Consider the following 19,961-nt stretch of genomic DNA (forward strand, 5'->3'; position numbering starts at 1 on the left):
CCTTTGGTTCCATCAGATTCACCTGGTCCTACTCCAAATCCCATGCCACTTTCCTTGATGTTGACCTCCACCTGTCCAATGGCCAACTTCACACGTCCGTCCACATCAAACCCACCAACAAGCAACAGTACCTCCATTACGACAGCTGCCACCCATTCCACATCAAACGGTCCCTTCCCTACAGCCTAGGTCTTCGTGGCAAACGAATCTGCTCCAGTCCGGAATCCCTGAAGCATTACACCAACAACCTGACAACAGCTTTCGCATCCCGCAACTACCCTCCCGACCTGGTACAGAAGCAAATAACCAGAGCAACTTCCTCATCCTCTCAAACCCAGAACCCCCCACAGAAGAACCACAAAAGTGCCCCACTTGTGACAGGATACTTTCCAGGACTGGATCAGATTCTGAATGTGGCTCTCCAACAGGGATACGACTTCCTAAAATCCTGCCCAGAAATGAGATCCATCCTTCATGAAATCCTCCCCACTCCACCAAGAGTGTCTTTCCGCCGTCCACCTAACCTTCGTAACCTCTTAGTTCATCCCTATGAAATCCCCAAACCACCTTCCCTACCCTCTGGCTCCTACCCTTGTAACCGCCCCCGGTGTAAAACCTGTCCCATGCACCCTCCCACCACCACCTACTCCAGTCCTGTAACCCGGAAGGTGTACACGATCAAAGGCAGAGCCACGTGTGAAAGCACCCACGTGATCTACCAACTGACCTGCCTACACTGTGACGCATTCTATGTGGGAATGACCAGCAACAAACTGTCCATTCGCATGAATGGACACAGGCAGACAGTGTTTGTTGGTAATGAGGATCACCCTGTGGCTAAACATGCCTTGGTGCACGGCCAGCACATCTTGGCACAGTGTTACACCGTCCGGGTTATCTGGATACTTCCCACTAACACCAACCTATCCGAACTCCGGAGATGGGAACTTGCTCTTCAATATATCCTCTCTTCCCGTTATCCACCAGGCCTCAATCTCCGCTAATTTCAAGTTGCCGCCACTCATACCTCACCTGTCATTCAACAACATCTTTGCCTCTGCACTTCTGCCTCGACTGACATCTCTGCCCAAACTCTTTGTCTTTAAATATGTCTGCTTGTGTCTGTATATGTGTGGATGGATATGTGTGTGTGTGCGAGTGTATACCCGTCCTTTTTTCCCCCTAAGGTAAGTCTTTCCGCTCCCGGGATTGGAATGACTCCTTACCCTCTCCCTTAAAACCCACATCCTTTCGTCTTTCCCTCTCCTTCCCTCTTTCCTGATGAGGCAACAGTTTGTTGCGAAAGCTTGAATTTTGTGTGTATGTTTGTGTTCGTTTGTGTGTCTGTCGACCTGCCAGCACTTTCATTTGGTAAGTCACATCATCTTTGTTTTTAGATATATATATATATATATATATATGTTAGTGCACTACAATAGTTTCCGTTATGCATTTCACATAATTTTTCTCAATAATGTACATAATTTAATTCTGAAACAATGGCCCAATCGCTTGCTTGCTGCCCATGTGTCACTTCCACAGTGTAAGAGGCAAGGGTGGGGGAATTGAGGGGTTTGTCAGTACATCACACATGGTGCGGGACATACAACTATCAGGAGGGTTTCTGTCACTGTTTGTTTGTGAACAGTGAGTTCCATCGCTCCATCACTCACAATATGATGCCAAATCAGAAACAAAATCACAATGCTCTGATACTAAAACAAAAGCAGCAATACTACATTTGGTCAACAGTGGAGAGAAAATAAAAAAAGAAGTTACAGAAGACTTTCAGATCTCATTGATAATAAGTTCAAGATAGAAAATAGAGGCAAGTCTGGCAAGATCTTCATTTAGCAACAGCAGAAAGTGTATGAGGCCATCCAAACATGAAGAAGTGGAGGATTCCTGTTTGAATGGTTCCAAAACATGCACTCACAGCAAATTCCGTTGTCCAGTCCCACGATTCAAGAAAAGGCTCGTGAAATCACACACTAGAAGGTAAATGGTGGGTTTGTGTTCTGAGGGCTGGATATGATGTTTTCAAAAGAGGCATAAAATCAGTGCTGTCTTGCCTGTGGGAAGAGACATAGAGCAAAGGAGGAAGATTACAATGAGTGGACATAGGGGTTTCATTCCAAGGTCTCTACTTTGTATCTCCCAAGAGATGTGCTTAATATGGATAAAGGTGGCATTTCTATAATTTGGTGCCTGAAAAAATACTACATGTTAAGGGCAAAAAATGTTATGGACGAAAATGCAGTAAGGGAATACTAAAGTCTACATTACTTTAAACGCGCCAACTTATTCAATCTGCCATGCCATTACGAAAGTAACAACAGACACTGGAAGGCCAGATCTCTCCTCCATAGCTGGCTCTTGAAGGTTCAATAAGAAATGGCTATGAGGGAGAGAAATATTTTGCTAACGTTCGACCACTCCTCAGCACATCAGTTTGACAGCTTGAACTTCTCAACAGAGAAGTTGTCTTTTTACCAGCTAACAACACAAGATGTCTGCAGCCTTTGGCTCAAGGAATAATTGCTTCATGGAAGTACAATTATAGACACTGGCTTGTTAAGGCTGCCATCTGTGCAGTCGAACTACAAGAAACAGTTCCACATTGAAATGTCCTGCAAGCTATCCGCAACATATCTTCTGCTTGGGATGAAGTTACAACAGACAAAAAACCAACTGTTTTAAGGTGGCCTGGACAGCAACTCATAACACTGCTGAAACTGAAGGGGAAGCCAATGATTCAACATCTGAATTTATTCATAATGTGGATACAAATTAGGATCTGATCTGCTCTTCTAAGGCTTACATCCAGTTGGTTCCCTCTTGTAGTGTCAATATGGGAGAATGGACTGTACCGTATGACACCAGTTGTGGTGCTGAAGAACCAGTCATCAATTACGCTGATGATGCAGAAAGAGAAGATAATGCTTTACTATCATCATCTGGTAGAAGCCGACCTTGGGGAAGATCAGTTTGGATTCCGTAGAAATATTGGAAGACGTGAGGCAATACTGACCCTATGACTTATCTTAGAAGCTAGATTAAGGAGTACAGAAACCAGATGGCAGTTATAAGAGCCGAGGGACATGAAAGGGAAGCAGTGGTTGAGAAGGGAGTGATACAGGGTTGTAGCCTCTCCCCGATGTTATTCAATCTGTATATTGAGCAAGTAGTGAAGGAAACAAAAGAAAAGTTCGGAGTAGGTATTAAAATCCATGGAGAAGAAATAAAAACTTTGAGGTTCGCCGATGACATTGTAATTCTGTCAGAGACAGCAAAGGACTTGGAAGAGCAGTTGAACGGAATGGACAGTGTCTTGAAAGGAGGATATAAGATTAACATCAATAAAAACAAAACAAGGACAATGGAATGTAGTCAAAATTAACTCGGGTGATGCTGAGGGAATTAGATTAGGAAATGAGACACTTAAAGTAGTAAAGGAGTTTTGCTATTTGGGGAGCAAAATAACTGATGATGGTCGAAGTAGAGAGGACATAAAAGGTAGACTGGTAATGGCAAGGAAAGTGTTTTTGAAGAAGAGAAATTTGTTAACATCGAGTATAGATTTAAGTGTCAGGAAGTCGTTTCTGAAAGTATTTGTATGGAGTGTAGCCATGTATGGAAGTGAAACATGGACAATAACTAGTTTGGACAAGAAGAGAATAGAAGCTTTTGAAATGTGGTGCTACAGAAGAATGCTGAAGATTAGATGGGCAGATCACATAACCAATGAGGAGGTATTGAATAGGATTGGGGAGAAGAGAAGTTTGTGGCACAACTTGACTACAAGAAGGGATCGGTTGGTGGACATGTTCTGAGGCATCAAGGGATCACCAATTTAGTATAAGAGGGCAGCGTGGAGGGTAAAAATCGTAGAGGGAGACCAAGAGATGAATACACTAAACAGGTTCAGAAGGATGTAGTAGGTTGCAGTAGGTACTGGGTGATGAAGAACCTTGCACAGGATAGAGCAGCATGGAGAGCTGCATTAAACCAGTCTCAGGACTGAAGACCACAGCAGCAGCAACAACAACAACAACAACAACATCGTCATCATCATCATCATCTGAGGAGGAGGAGGAACATGAGGATATGACATCGCCACCCATGGCTGAAGCTGCAGCTGCAATTGCTGTTTTCAAGATATTTACTGTCGCTTCTGATGCCTCCATGGCAGATGTGATTTCTTCAGAAACTGCCTTAATGATACAACCAACAACAATTAATGATTTTTTTTCCAAATTAATGTACAGAAGTAAAATGTATTACGGCTAGTAACTGTTTTAAACTAAAATGTATTTCAACTAAAATTTAGTGTGTTAAAGAACAGTACATGAAGTTGTTTATTAAGATTATTATCATTTGTTGTATTCCATAATACACTAATTCAATAGGTACAATATTGCTGCACAGTATGTATGTAATTATTTTGTTTGAAGAAAAAAAAGCATTTGAAAATATGTACATATACTTTCTCAATTCAATCAAACAAATGCTGAAAATGCTGTTGTATGTATACAGTGTAGTTACTTTTACCTTTTCTTACAAGTCATGATAACAGAGCACCCTTATTTGTTGGCACCCACAACAAGAGAAAAGACTGAATTCAATAGTCGTGCATTTAAAAAAAGACTTGTTCATTTGAAATTCATTACACCAAACTGTGGATCTACTGTACTGTGTTTATCTGAGCCCCTAAAAAAAGCCTTATTTGAAAATTCCATATACCTTTGACAAAAGCTTTTATTGAGTCGCCATACACATTACTAGTTTCAGCTGATTACATTCATCTTCTGATGTAGAAATATTTCAATAATTTTGACAATGAAATTCACCAAAAAGCAGAAATTCATCAAGACATACTACACAACAGCACTTCAAAACATTTCAGTAAATCTGTGACAAACAGCTACAGTTTGTATCTATTTGAACTGTACTGGTGATAGATAATACACAGAGTGTTTAAAAAAAAGTGCAATATTCCCAAGAAAGGTACGTTGGTTAAATTAAAAGATAAGTTCCTATAATGATATGTCCGGAAACCAACTCCTGTTGAGATATGGGCCAATCTACCCTGTCATTTCCGTGGGTTGACACCGTAGTCAGTGCTTTATATGGTTAGCACACATCTGTCAGCTTTTCTCCATAGCGGATCATGCACACTACTCCGTTCAGATGGCATCCCATGCATTGGTCATATGCTCTTATAATGTCTGCACATTGTCAATGGGTTGGGCATATATCAAAACCTTTAAATGTGCCTACAGCCAGAAATCCAACAGATTCAGTTCTGGCACATGGGAAAGCTATGCTAACAGACCACCTTGACCAATCCCATCACACACGAAACACTGTGGTGAGGTACTGCAGCACGATCTGCAGAAAATGCCCTGTCGTGCATAAACCACAGTAGTTGTCTTTCTGCAAGGGTAACATTCTCCAAAAAGACACCATCACCATCATTTACTACACATTACTCCATCACATGCAAAATGGCCTACATCTCAACAGGTACTGGTTTCCGAATGCATAATTATAGGAAGTTTTCTTCTAGTTTTAACTAATACTACCTACTGTAGGAAGATGTGACATTTTTTAAACATCCTCTGGGTTGACATTTTGCTGCTTTTTGTTGACTCACGTGGTGATAATTACTGCAACACTGAAACATCAGAAGATGGCTGCCTGTGGAAACCAGTTGTGCACATGTCTTGAGTGATCATGATTGAATAAAAATGTATCTTGTATTGTACTGTACTGTATGTTACTGGGGGCCTAGAAATGACAGAGAAGCTCCGTCCCTGCTGCATCCGCAGTGGTCCACAACCCCCACGACGACTACCGTAGTCCACTTCACCCCTCTGCCGCCCCACACCAAACCCAGGGTTATTGTGCGGTTCGGCCCCCAGTGGACCCCCTCAGGGAACGTCTCACGCCAGACGAGTGTAACCCCTATGTTTGCGTGGTAAAGTAATGGTGGTGTATGCGTACGTGGAGAACTTGTTTGCGCAGCAATCCCAACATAGTGTAGCTGAGACGGAATAAGGGGAACCAGCCCGCATTCACCATGGCACATGCATAACTGCCTAAAAACCATCCACAGACTGGCCGGCTCACCGGACCTCAACACAAGTCCGCTGGGCGGATTCGTGCCGGGGACCAGGCGCTCCTTCCCACTCCGGAAAGTCGTGCGTTAGGCCGCTCGGCCAACCCAGCAGGCTAAATGTATCTTAGTCAGAGTCGTAATTGACGCTATATGTAAATGTTTACTCTTTATATTCTTTACTGAAACAGTCTAGCTGAACTGAATATATGCAGTCGTCTTTGTACGTACAAATTATTTACGTGTACACTACATAAACTAAATAATCCTTTACAATATAGCGTGAAACAGAAGAAAATGTTCCATAAAAGATTCCAGCAGTAACAGTATTTTATAAACAACTTCTTAACTTCCTGAACAAAAATGTAATGAAATTATAATTTAATAATATTCCTGACTGTATATATCACTACAAGATTTCAACAGAAATGTATTATCACCAGTTCTATCCTGACACTCCTACTGGTCAGAGCACAGTCTATCCGTCCATATTCGTTGATTGGGGCTGTTAATATCCAAACATGAACAATTCCAGTTATCTACAAGCTACCAAAGAGTTTGGACATTTCCCTACGTGAACCTCTGTTTGCAGGTCCTTTTCCACCCATGATGCAGCATTCAATTTGATGACAGTATGCAATCAAACTTGAGAAGTCTGCTGCCAAAATGTTTCTACAGAGTATCTGATCACCACAGATGGCAACGCATGCTCGTCAACGAGGTCGCATGCTGGCCACAAGATTAGTAAGACTGAGCAGAAGTGGGACTGGTGCAGACTCACTCCGGCAGACTACTTTTTGTTTCCTCACCTCAAGATACCCATGAAAGGAGACAGGTTTGAAACCATCAACAATAACACCTGCTACTGCATTGGCCCCACAGGACTTTCCAATGTGGGTCTTCCCTTGTGTCTGCAACACTTGTAAATCTTGCTGGCTAAAATTATTGATGTGGGGGCCCTATTTTGAATATTTTTGATGCATTTTTCCATTCTGATCAATAAATTAATTTTTTATAGACTTTTTGACATTACTTTCAGGGCAAAACTTTTATACCTGCAAAAGAAAATGCAATTCTCTTAACAATCAACAGTACTTTTTCTTTATCTGAAAATTTTGCAAAACTTTATATTCACTGACATCAATGCTGTAACACAAATCCATTTCTATCTCCACAGTCAGGAACATCTATTTTAGAAACGTGTTAAATTCACAAAAGAGCATATCGACTGGCCAGCAATTATCTTTAATAAGTGCAACTCTCAGTACAGCCTAGAAATACACAAATAAACAAACAGTACTACCAACTTCTAGAATCACAGATTACTCAACCAGAGCTGTGACTTTCTCAAGTTGAGTCATGAAATGATATCAACTTCCCTTATTCCCTCCCCACACCACCCAGAGCTGCCTTTCGTCATCCTTGTAAAATCTGTAACATCCTTGTCAAATCATGTAAGATTTCAGACGACTATCTTTGCCCTAGACATGCACCCACCAACAACCACTTCCCCGAGCCACTCCCAATCACTACCACCAGCAAAATCTGTAACATCGAAGCACAGCTACATGTGAGATAACCTATATCATTTACAATCCATCATGTGTTCACTGCAAAGCATTCTGCATAAAAATGACCACCAGCGAACAAGCAGAACACATGAATGCACACAGATGAATTATGCTTCTATGGTTCCATTCTGGTCCAGCAGAAAGGTTCAGCAGTGTTAGTTGAGGTTTGCAGGTATCTATAGGCTGCGACACTGTGTGAACTGTCTCTGCCAAACAGTATATGCACACTAAGTCTATGAAATTTAAGCCAACAGCACAGTGTAAAAATATTTCATGGCTGCACTCTCCAAGTAAAATACTTAAGACACTGAGTTAATTAAATGAATGTAAAAGACTTAAAAGTGCATGGAAGCGTACTGATCCTCTGGCACTCTTCAAAATGCAATAAGTGGTTATGAACCAGGCCTGTCACCAATGGTAATGCTAGTACACTGTAAAGATCCACATTCTGTTCTGCTTCAAGTGATTACAGCACCTCCAAATGGGGCGGAGTCCCAGTAATCCGAACATGAAAAATGTCAGTCTAAGTATGGAAAACTGTGTGGTAAACTGCTGCACATACACACTATTTTAATTTACAGAGTACAGAAAACATGTATTAGAAAAATTGGCAAGAAAACATTAGGTTTAATCAATACATAACAATGAAAGAAAACCTGTCAAACTTACTAAAATAGAGCGGACTTTTTATCTCTACTTTTTAGACGACAAAAACTCAGTCATTCTTTTTTGGCATAATGAAGACAGTCTGTTATATGATGCATAGTCGCACCATCGTCTCATAAACATCCAATCAGCAGGAGTAGCAGTGGACTGTTGCTCCAAATAACGTAGTGCGACATCAAGGGCTTCTGCTGCGTCGCTGTGTGGCACCAGCTCTCCTTTATTGCTTTCAAGCTCATTGTCACTTCCATCACAGCATTCCACTTCTTCCTGGTCTTGATTCACAGCAGCAACTAAATCAGCGTCAGTAAGGTTCTCCACATATGCCCACCTGCTGCCATCCACTCATCTACGTCTCCTTCACTAGCTTCTTCACATCAAGGGATTGTCTATATCATTTGTAGTAGATTTTCCTCTTCATTTTCAACCAGGCTGTCCTGAAATTCAAGAGATGTCCAAAGTTTTCTCCACGATTTTCTCAGAGTATTTTATGAAATATTCTGCCACGCCTCAGCAGCCCAATAAACAACATCCTTCACATTGTTATTTTTTATTTTGTCAACTAGAGGAATGCTATCATCTTGGATCAGAATTCTTAAAAGTTGTACTCTGTAAATCATTTTTAATGTTTGCAGTACGCCCTGGTCCATCGGCTGTAGAAGTGGTGTAACATTTGGTGGCAAAAACATCGCCACAATTTCTCCATCACATAATTCCTCTGTCCTGGGGTGAGATGGTGCGTTATCAATCAAAAGGATTGCAGGGAGAAAAATGATTTTCCTTACAAAACTGTCAAACAGAAGGAACAAACTGGCCGTGAAACCATTCTCTGAACAGCTTACCATCTATCCAGGCTTTTTTCTGGTTACGATAATATACGGGCAGGGACTTCATGTTGCAGTTTTTAAAAGTTCTGGGCCTAGCAGATTTGCCGATCAGCTTTAAAGGTAGCTTGTGATTACCAGTAGCATTGCTGCACACTAATAAAGTCACACAATCTTTGCACATTTTAAAACCAGGAGCATGGTCTTCTACTTTTGATGCCAGGCTTTTTGTTGGCAATGCCCTAAAATTAAGGTCCATCTCATCAGCGTTATAAATTTGTTGGGGAGAATACTTTCCCTCTCTTGTCATTTTTTCAAACTCAGCCAAGTATTCTTTTGCTGCATCACGGTCAGAAGAAAGCTTCTCTCCAGTAATTGTTAGCTGATGGATTCCATGACTTTTTTGAATCTGTCCAACCAACCCGTACTCGCACTAAAAGACTCATCACCATTCATTAACTTGTTCAGGTAAACAGCCTTCTCCTGAACCAGTGCTCCACTCAAAGAAGTTCCCCTTTCTCTTTCTCATATAAGCCAAAGGAAAAGAGCTTCACCCACTTCATCATACTGGGACTGTTTCAAAGTCTTCTTCAAGCTTCACTCAGTTCTTCTTCCAATCATAAATATTTGTTTTACCTACACCCAGTTCTGTCGCCAGTTTAGATACATTCTCACCATTGTCTATACACTTCAAAGCATTCAGATTTCCTCTGTCTATCCGCTTCAAAGCATTCAGATTTTCTTTGAAAGTTAATGTTATATGTTTCCGTTTACTCATGAAGAAAATACGTACACCACTTACACCTGAACGAATACAATACAACTGTTACGCATGCCAGCGATCGATAACTGTCATAACCAAGCGCTTTGGGATCCAACTGGCAGTGCACTGACTCGGGCACTACAAAAGTCTCAACAATATACAACAACAAGGGCAGGGAGTGACAGTGAGCCATTGTTCCCAGATTTGTTCCCGTTTGTAACCATGGTGTACCTACTTATCTGCTTGGTGTACTTCACTCTAGAAACTCATCACCGTAATTCCGGCTAATCTGAACAAATTGGTAATCTGAACAAGGTCCAGACCCAATTAGTTCGGATTAATGGGACTCTACTGTATACATTATTATCACAAATAAAAATTTTGATCTGTTTAAAATCTATACACCAAAACATTTTTTTTTTTTTTTTTTTCCCCCAATAATGTCACAGTTGGGAAACTCACCAATCTGGAATATCAGTGACGGTAAACATTGCTGCCACATCTGTCACTGGATTTCTTGCCACAACTGCTTTATAGTCTTTCTGTAATAACAAAAAAGAGCAAACACACACACACTGCTGGAACATTAATTCCTTATAAATGCCACAATTCATGCTTTTATTTTGCAACTTACTGGATACTGTCCACTGACGTGTGTCACTAGAAAACCACCATGTGAACCTCCAAACAGAAAAAGCTTTTCAGGATTTAAGAAAGGAAACTGTTTCAGTGCTTCAGTTGCTGCATAATGTACATCTTTGACATCAGCATCACCAATTCTGCCTGGCAGTGAGTCTACACTATCTTGCCCTGCTCCAACTGAACCTCTGAAGTTCACCATCAGCACACCAAAGCCTGAAAAAAATATTTCTTAGAAAATGTAATTTTCAGACACACACACACACACACACACACACACACACACACACTCACAAACTCACTCACTCTTGCAACATTCAGTTTTTACTTCAATTACCAGCCATTAAACAAAAGTAGGAAAACTGAACATCTGATGAGAGGACGGAAAAGGCAATCATTCGTAGGAGCATGCTGTGAACGAAGTAGAAGCCACATGAAAATACTTATCATAACAACAACTTTATTTGACCTGCTGAAAAATGATCCACTGGGATCACAATAGATCTGTAAATATTGTTGGCATCCCATGTCATTATCAATTAACACAATTCCTGCAAGAAATTTACGTCCAGTGATGATATATTATCATCTTGCAAGAAGGCAGTATAGTCTTTGAAAAGAACTGCTCAATGTGTTGGACATATGGTGTTACACATTTTATTAATTGCCCATTGGAGTTGCACATGTATGTCATCCTGGTTCTGAACAGCATCAGCATACAAATTCAGGGACTGAACTGCCATAACAGGCAAGGAATCATTGCTGACCACATGGTGACTGCAGAACAAATTTGGACCAATGTTGCATTCCAAAGTCAGGTACAATCTAGGTGGTCTCTGAGCAAGTGCAATGTTCATCAGGCTTGCTCTTGCACCTCATCACTTTGCAGCCCACCTCAAATAATTTGATGAAGACACAACAGGAGGGACGAATTATGCAAAGTTGTGATCACAGACATACGAAGATTCTGAACTCGCATCAGTGAAGGTAAATTGAAAATGCAATCAAGTCGAGCAACTACTACCATGAAGAATATGGTAGTGGCAACAACATAGACCAATTCTAAACGTCTAGTGTTCCAGAAGGACAATACTCAAGTGCAAAGATCTCATGCAGGCTAATATGATCTCCAAAATGTGCACTTGCTCCGTTCAGCACCATTACATCTGCCCCACACCAAGTAAGTGTGGGGCATGATTGGCACAAGTGGTCTGGCCTGCTTTAACAGTTATGTCCCTTGCTAACTGTGACAACCTCTATATATTATTATTATTATTATTGATGTTGTTGTTGTTGTTGAAGAAGAAGAAAAAGATTATTATTATTATACTTGAGGACAATATTATGCAAATGGAAGAGGATGCAGATGAAGATGAAATGGGGGATACGATACTGCGTGAAGAGTTTGACAGAGCACTGAAAGACCTAAGTTGAAACAAGGCCCCGGGAGTAGACAACATTCCATTAGAACTACTGACGGTGTTATAAGAGTCAAGGGGCAGGGAAGCAGTGGTTGGGAAGGGAAGCAGTGGTTGGGAAGGGAGTGATACAGGGTTGTAGCCTCTCCCCGATGTTATTCAATCTGTATATTGAGCAAGTAGTGAAGGAAACAAAAGAAAAGTTCAGAGTAGGTATTAAAATCCATGGAGAAGAAATAAAAACTTTGAGGTTCACCGATGACATTGTAATTCTGTCAGACACAGCAAAGGACTTGGAAGAGCAGTTGAACGGAATGGACAGTGTCTTGAAAGGAGGATATAAGATTAACATCAACAACAGCAAAACGAGAATAATGGAATGTAGTCAAATTAAATCGGGTGATGCTGAGGGAATTAGATTCGGAAATGAGACACTTAAAGTAGTAAAGGAGTTTTGCTATTTGGGGAGCAAAATAACTGATGATGGTCGAAGTAGAGAAGATATAAAATGTAGACTGGCAATGGCAAGGAAAGCGTTTCTGAAGAAGAGAAACTTGTTAACATCGAGTATAGATTTAAGTGTCAGGAAGTCGTTTCTGAAAGTATTCGTATGGAGTGTAGCCATGTATGGAAGTGAAACATGAACGATAAATAGTTTGGACAGGAAGAGAATAGAAGCTTAAGAAATGTGGTGCTACAGAACAACGCTGAAGATTAGATGGGTAGATCACATAATTAATGAGGAGGTATTGAATAGAATTGGGGAGAAGAGGAGTTTGTGGCACAACTTGACGAGAAGAAGGGACTGGTTGGTAGGACATGTTCTGAGGCATCAAGGGATCACAAATTTAGCATTGGAGGGCAGCGTGGAAGGTAAAAATTGTAGAGGAAGACGAAGAGATGAATACACTAAGCAGATTCAGAAGGATGTAGGTTGCCATAGGTACTGGAAGATGAAGAAACTTGCACACGATAGGGTAGCATGGAGAGCTGCATCAAACCAGTCTCAGGGCTGAAGACCACAACCACAACAACAACAACAACAACAACAACAACATTATTATTATTATTATTATTATTAATTATTATTATTATTATTTCTTTCACTTTCTCAGACGTTAAGTCCGGTTAAAAATGGAGTGACACGGACCTTGATCAAGCGTCACTTCATTTTAACTGTACGGTATGTGTTATATTGCATTTAGGAACTTTTGGGTAATTGAACATGTATCAATAATTACGGATTTCTGTAGTTGTATATATATGTTTGGATGTAGCTGTATTGCATTGATGTACTGGTGGATATTGTGTGGTATGACTCCTGTAGTTGATAGTATAATTGGTATGATGTCAACTTTATCCTGATGCCACATGTCTGACTTCCTCAGCCAGTTGGATGTATTTTTCAATTTTTTCTCCTGTTTTCTTTTGTATATTTGTTGTATTGGGTATGGATATTTTGCTTAGTTGTGTTAATTTCTTCTTTTTATTGGTGAGTATGATGTCAGGTTTGTTATGTGGCGTTGTTTTATCTGTTATAATGGTTCTGTTCCAGTATAATTTGTATTCATCATTCTCCAGTACATTTTGTGGTGTATACTTGTATGTAGGAACGTGTTGTTTTAAAAGTTTATGTTGTAAGGCAAGCTGTTGATGTATTATTTTTGCGACATTGTCATGTCTTCTGGGGTATTCTGTATTTGCTAGTATTGTACATCCGCTTGTGATGTGATCTACTGTTTCTATTTGTTGTTTACAAAGTCTGCATTTATCCGTTGTGGTATTGGGATCTTTAATAATATGCTTGCTGTAATACCTGGTGTTTATTGTTTGATCCTGTACTGCAATCATGAATCCTTCTGTCTCACTGTATATATTGCCTTTTCTTAGCCATGTGTTAGATGCGTCTTGATCGATGTGTGGCTGTGTTAGATGATACGGGTGCTTGCCAAGAAGTGTTTTCTTTTTCCAATTTACTTTCTTTGTATCTGTTGATGTTATGTGATCTAAAGGGTTGTAGAAGTGGTTATGAAATTGCAGTGGTGTAGCCGATGTATTTATATGAGTGATTGCCTTGTGTATTTTGCTAGTTTCTGCTCGTTCTAGAAAGAATTTTCTTAAATTGTCTACCTGTCCATAATGTAGGTTTTTTATGTCGATAAATCCCCTTCCTCCTTCCTTTCTGCTTAATGTGAATCTTTCTGTTGCTGAATGTATGTGATGTATTCTATATTTGTGGCATTGTGATCGTGTAAGTGTATTGAGTGCTTCTAGGTCTGTGTTACTCCATTTCACTACTCCAAATGAGTAGGTCAATATTGGTATGGCATAAGTATTTATAGCTTTTGTCTTGTTTCTTGCTGTCAATTCTGTTTTCAGTATTTTTGTTAGTCTTTGTCTATATTTTTCTTTTAGTTCTTCTTTAATATTTGTATTATCTATTCCTATTTTTTGTCTGTATCCTAGATATTTATAGGCATCCGTTTTTTCCATCGCTTCTATGCAGTCGTTGTGGTTATCCAATATGTAATCTTCTTGTTTAGTGTGTTTTCCCTTGACTATGCTATTTTTCTTACATTTGTCTGTTCCAAAAGCCATACTTATATCATTGCTGAATCCTTCTGTTATCTTTAGTAATTGGTTGAGTTGTTGATTTGTTGCTGCCAGTAGTTTTAGATCATCCATGTATAGCAAATGTGTGATTTTGTGTGGGTATGTTCCAGTAATATTGTATCCATAATTTGTATTATTTAGCATGTTGGACAGTGGGTTCAGAGCAAGGCAGAACCAGAAAGGACTTAATGAGTCTCCTTGGTATATTCCACGCTTAATCTGTATTGGCTGTGATGTGATATTATTTGAATTTGTTTGGATATTAAGTGTGGTTTTCCAATTTTTCATTACTATGTTTAGGAACTGTATCAATTTAGGATCTACTTTGTATATTTCCAATATTTGTAGTAACCATGTGTGGGGTACACTATTAAAAGCTTTTTGGTAATCAATGTATGCGTAGTGTAGCGACCTTTGTTTAGTTTTAGCTTGATATGTCACCTCTGCATCTATTATCAGTTGCTCTTTACATCCTCGTGCTCCTTTGCAACAGCCTTTTTGTTCTTCATTTATAATTTTGTTCTGTGTTGTATGTGTCATTAATTTCTGTTTAATGACTGAAGTTAATATTTTTATTATTATTATTATTATTATTATATTTTAGATTTCAATGACTGCAGCTATTGCCTCTCACTTCCAACCACCGAGTCTCCCACAAAAGCACTGCCTTTCTTGTCATGTATTTGGCATCTGGAGGGCTAAGCAGGAAGCAGATTGGAGAGGGCTTCTAGGCAGCCACCCAGCAAGCTTACCCCAGAGCCCCACTTGCCCCTGGATCTAATACAAAATGATCTCCTCCTCCTACCTTTGCAAAAGTAGTGTACCCTCAATGTTCTGTACAAGCCTGTCTGCTGCATACATCTATCCAATGAGAAGTAAGGCACAACGGCAATACGAGCAGATGAAGAATTTCTACCCAAAATGTCATTTCATTTATTCCAGTGTCCTCAGGTCAGCAAATAAATCCACATAATAGATAGAAAACTGCTGCAGGGTCTTATTCTGGGGATATGTTTTGGGAACACAACAGAGTATCCAATAAAGGCCCCCTGCATGGTCCCAATTGTGTAAACACAAATAAAATCCAGATGCCAATTTAAAAATGTCATAGAACTTATTTTTTGAAAATGAAATGTCATATGGGGAACAAGCCTTCCTACACCGTTTCATTCTAAAGTTAACCTTGACCACATAATTCTAAAGTTAACAAGGGGGTTCCCCCATTCCACAGCTGGCTTTGTACCTTGTTCTATCAACTTGTAAAATATCAAGCTTGTCTCTCATAAAGATCTCAAATGGCCTCATTGCTACTGATGATTGTTGAACATTGTTGAACAAATGTTCCAATGATGGTCAGGCAAGGGATACGGATGTGGGTGCAAGCAATTGTGGAATTGAAGCTTCCTGGCAGATTAAGACTGTGTGCCCGACCGAGACTCAAACTCGGGACTCTGCCTTTCGCGGGCAAGTGCTCTACCATCTGAGCTACTGAAGCACGACTCACGCCCAGTCCTCACAGTTTCACTTCTACCAGTATCTCGTCTCCTACCTTCCAAACTTTACAGAAGCTCTCCTGCGAACCTTGCAGAACTAGCACTCCTGAAAGAAAGGATACTGCGGAGACATGGCTTAGCCACAGCATGGGGGCTGTTTCCAGAATGAGGTTTTCACTCTGCAGTGGAGTGTGCGCTGATATAAAACTTCCGCTCTTGGTCCAGCACACAGTTTTAATCTGCCAGGATTGGTTATCAAGCTTACATTAACACCTTCTGAACTCATATTGAAAATGACTTAGTACTGACGAGGTTTCAACAAGCTACACCATGTGACAGATGGATAAGTATGTGCTGAGCAAGTGGATTAAGAGAAGAGAAGAGAGAAGAGGAGAAGGAGAGGAGAAGAAGAAGAGGAGAAGAAGAGGAGGAGAAGAGAAGAGAAGAAAAAAAGAAACATTTTCGGTTTATATTCTCTCAAAATGTGTTATTTTTATGCAAACAAGAGTTTAAGGATCATTAAATATGAAGACATCGGTTCTGCTTAGGTATATTACATGAGTATGAACTGACATTACTAGTGCCCTTGTGTACTTTTTCCCCACAAATGGGTTAGTTAGTAATTATCAAAACGTGTTTACAACTTTCAAGTAACAATGGAAAGCAATTATGTGAAGCCTGATATTGGAAACCTTCTAAACTATCACGCATTTATGACTTACGTAGCACCGTTTGGCAACGAAGTCAGCCTGCTTTCCTCTGCACAATACTACAAGAATTGAGCACTGCATTCCTGTTGTTTGGCGTGGCCAAGTTGTTAGCGCGCGGGAATGCGATACGGAAGGACATGGGTTCGCGCACGGTTGGATGCAAAAAAAAATTTTTTCCCTCTACATATATGCAGCACGTTCTGAGACATTGTTATTCGTTAAGTTAATATTTTTCTGAAATATTCGTTATTACTTACATGTAAGAGCGCACTTCCTCAGTAATGGTTTCGTGATTTGTGTGTGTTTAAAATACGAAATATGAAATTGTTGGAGATGAAATTGCTGTGAGTGAAACAACCGACAGTGACCTTTATATTTTTTTCTTGTCTGAAATAATTCACCATTTTTTCCAAATACGTAGCGATTTCTGAGTATGTGGTCAGACAGAAATCTAAGAGCACAACTTAAATTACTGGGAATGTAACTAGCAGCAGTCATCTTCATAATCTTGCTTGGCACAATTATTTATCTGCGATCGAATCCTCAACCACACTAGACAGAGATGAAAGATCTCTGCCGTAATATTTTTAGACTGTAGCACCATATACGAAACATTTTCATTCATGAGATGCATGTTATAAACTTCAACGGACTGCAAGAGCTCTCAAAAATGCTTTTTTTGTTCCTTTTTTTTTTCAGTTTTGTTTTTAAGACCCAAACCGTTGACGTATGATACAGGGAAGTAGGCTACTTAATCATTTGGATCTCTAGGAGTGAGTTATAACCACATTCTGTTTATCTTCTTATTCTTTGAAACTCTCAGAATCAATTTTTCGGGTGTTTTTATAGATGTATTAGTACAATGTGGTACTACACACTATTCCTAACTCATTTTCCGAAACGTAAAATCCAAAACACAATGTCAGTGTGGCTGGGAATAAGATGACATAATGCGGCATTTACGACAATCTGCAGAATACAGTCAAATACGCTATCGTTATTATGCATGCATGGAACATGTAAAAATTTTTATGCATTTCATCTGAGAATCATGGAAATTAATATACTGCGCCTGATACTGTTAAGGAGGAGGCAAGGGTGATTAAGGCGGGCACGTCAGCTCGATGGAATGCGGCATCATGCCTTATGGCAATGCAAACGCAATTTTCGGTACTTGGAAGAATAGCGCGCCTGTGTTGTCTACTAGCTCCTTTGTGTTCATGGCGCTGTGCGCGCTGCAGTGCGCATGTGCGGATCTGCGATCGCTTGCTTTTGACTGGCTTGCGCGACACGAACCGACAACAGCGCTTCGGTTCTCTATACCCAAACAGTATCACAACCGAAATGCATACTGAATAATGCAGGGACTCGAATTCGAGTATTAGACCGTTCGGTGCTCTTTTGTACCAAAACGATCGGCACAACGGTGGAAAGATACAGAATAGGCACCCTGGTTATATACATATATAAGACAGTTGAGATTATTCAGGAAATTAAATCCGAGTGTCTGGTACATCATTCTCAGTCACTAGATCTCAGTCCTAGGGACTGCCATCTGTTTGGTACACTCAAAGAAACAATGGGAGGAAGGAATTTCAGAAGTGACAAAGAGGTGAAAACTGCACTGCCCATCTGGCTGCATATGTGACCAAAAGAATTCTTTCATTGTGGCAACTACGCACTTCCGAAGTTGTGTAATATGTGCACTCAAGTCAGGGAGATTATGTCAAAAAATGATGTGTAAGTTTTTGTTTATTGTTACAATTAAAAGGATTACAGCACTTTTAAGGTTTCCATTTGAATCATCCTCACAGATGACTATGCGTTCTTCCCTATGGAGCTGAGACTAATGCTGTGGTAACTACCAATGGAAGTATAATCCTTTTCCTGTGCTGAAGCTGGATTAAAATAGTTGTTTCCAAGTAGTGGTAAATATTCCTATTACCAAAATTTCAATAAAAAAGATGAAAGACAATTTCTTCTACAGCTGTTTTAATGTACAGGCAACACAAAATCCAACTCTCACAGGGAGAAGAGATTAGTTATATATTTCAATGTTGGCTGAATGAAAATCACAATCATCCTTCTTCCGTGATGCTCAGTTGTGATGGACAGCTGGATACTGGCTGTTGACAGCCATAATACACATGTATTGTCTGGGTAATGCTGTTATTAAAGAATGTCTCTGACATCATATGGCTGTTATCAGCTGTCCTGAATGCTGCCTGGAAATCCTCATAATAGCCACCCACACAACTTATGGATATACAGGTAAGAAAGATCAGAGTGTGACAACAGTCAGCTTTCATTTGTGACAACAAAGATGATGGATATTTTGAGCTAGAATGTGGCATTATTAATTTAAAGTAAATGAACAATGACAAACACAAAACCAGTATTTTATTTTTCAGCTCACTAAGTGCACCGAGAGAGAGTGCGAGGGGGGGGGGGGGGGGGGGCTGATATGGAATATTGCATGTCCTAGACTTAACTTCACAGCTGAAGTTAACAATATGATAAAATGTCAACTTCAACTGTAACTTCATTCAAGATGCCTGCAATTTCAGAGAGCACATGTCTATACAGTTCACAGGCCTGCTTATAGAGGCAACCTGGGTCAGCCCCCTACTGCACTCTGATGGCCCACCGAAAAACAGCATTATTTACGCAATCACAAATGAGTTCTCAGCCTATTCTTTGCACTGTATTACTGTTGCCCAGTCAATGCATTCAGTGCTACACACAAACTGTACCTTATGTGTTACTGTATTAAATACCATGTACCAAAAACTGTGCTTTTTCTTGCTGTAACACAATAACAACAAATATTTTCTTTTCATAACTTCAGTTACATAGATCATCTTAAGAATGTCATAAACAGTAAAAATCATCTGAGTCCTTCCTTCAAATAATTTCTGCTACTTGGTCAGGATTGCCAAGACGACACAAGAAGATAGCTCCCGTAGCACTAGACCCATCTCGGAGGAGACAGGAAATGCAAATGTAAAGAAGACTACGCCATTTACAGTCTACTCTGGTGACATCTGAGAACAGAGGAGCAATACAGTTTTCACCTATGGCTCTGATTAGTCTCTCATCCTGCAGCATGATTTGATTAGCGGACAGCTTTGCTGACAATGATTTGAACA

At 40.0% G+C, this 19,961-nt stretch overlaps 1 protein-coding gene across 2 annotated transcripts in view; it reads right to left on the reverse strand.

Moving 5' to 3' along the window:
* LOC126480968 (acylamino-acid-releasing enzyme-like) overlaps positions 1 to 19,961 on the reverse strand; it is a 119,990-nt gene that overhangs the window by 6,857 nt on the left and 93,172 nt on the right. For both annotated transcript variants that reach the window (XM_050104402.1, XM_050104410.1), the window contains exons 11-12: positions 10,574 to 10,794; positions 10,402 to 10,481 (exon numbers count right to left, since the gene is read on the reverse strand). In XM_050104402.1, the coding sequence (XP_049960359.1) occupies positions 10,402 to 10,481; positions 10,574 to 10,794 (301 nt within the window). The remainder of the gene's footprint in view (positions 1 to 10,401; positions 10,482 to 10,573; positions 10,795 to 19,961) is intronic.

Source organism: Schistocerca serialis, chromosome 1 (genome assembly GCF_023864345.2).
Source record: "Schistocerca serialis cubense isolate TAMUIC-IGC-003099 chromosome 1, iqSchSeri2.2, whole genome shotgun sequence".
Classification (NCBI taxonomy): domain Eukaryota; kingdom Metazoa; phylum Arthropoda; class Insecta; order Orthoptera; family Acrididae; genus Schistocerca; species Schistocerca serialis.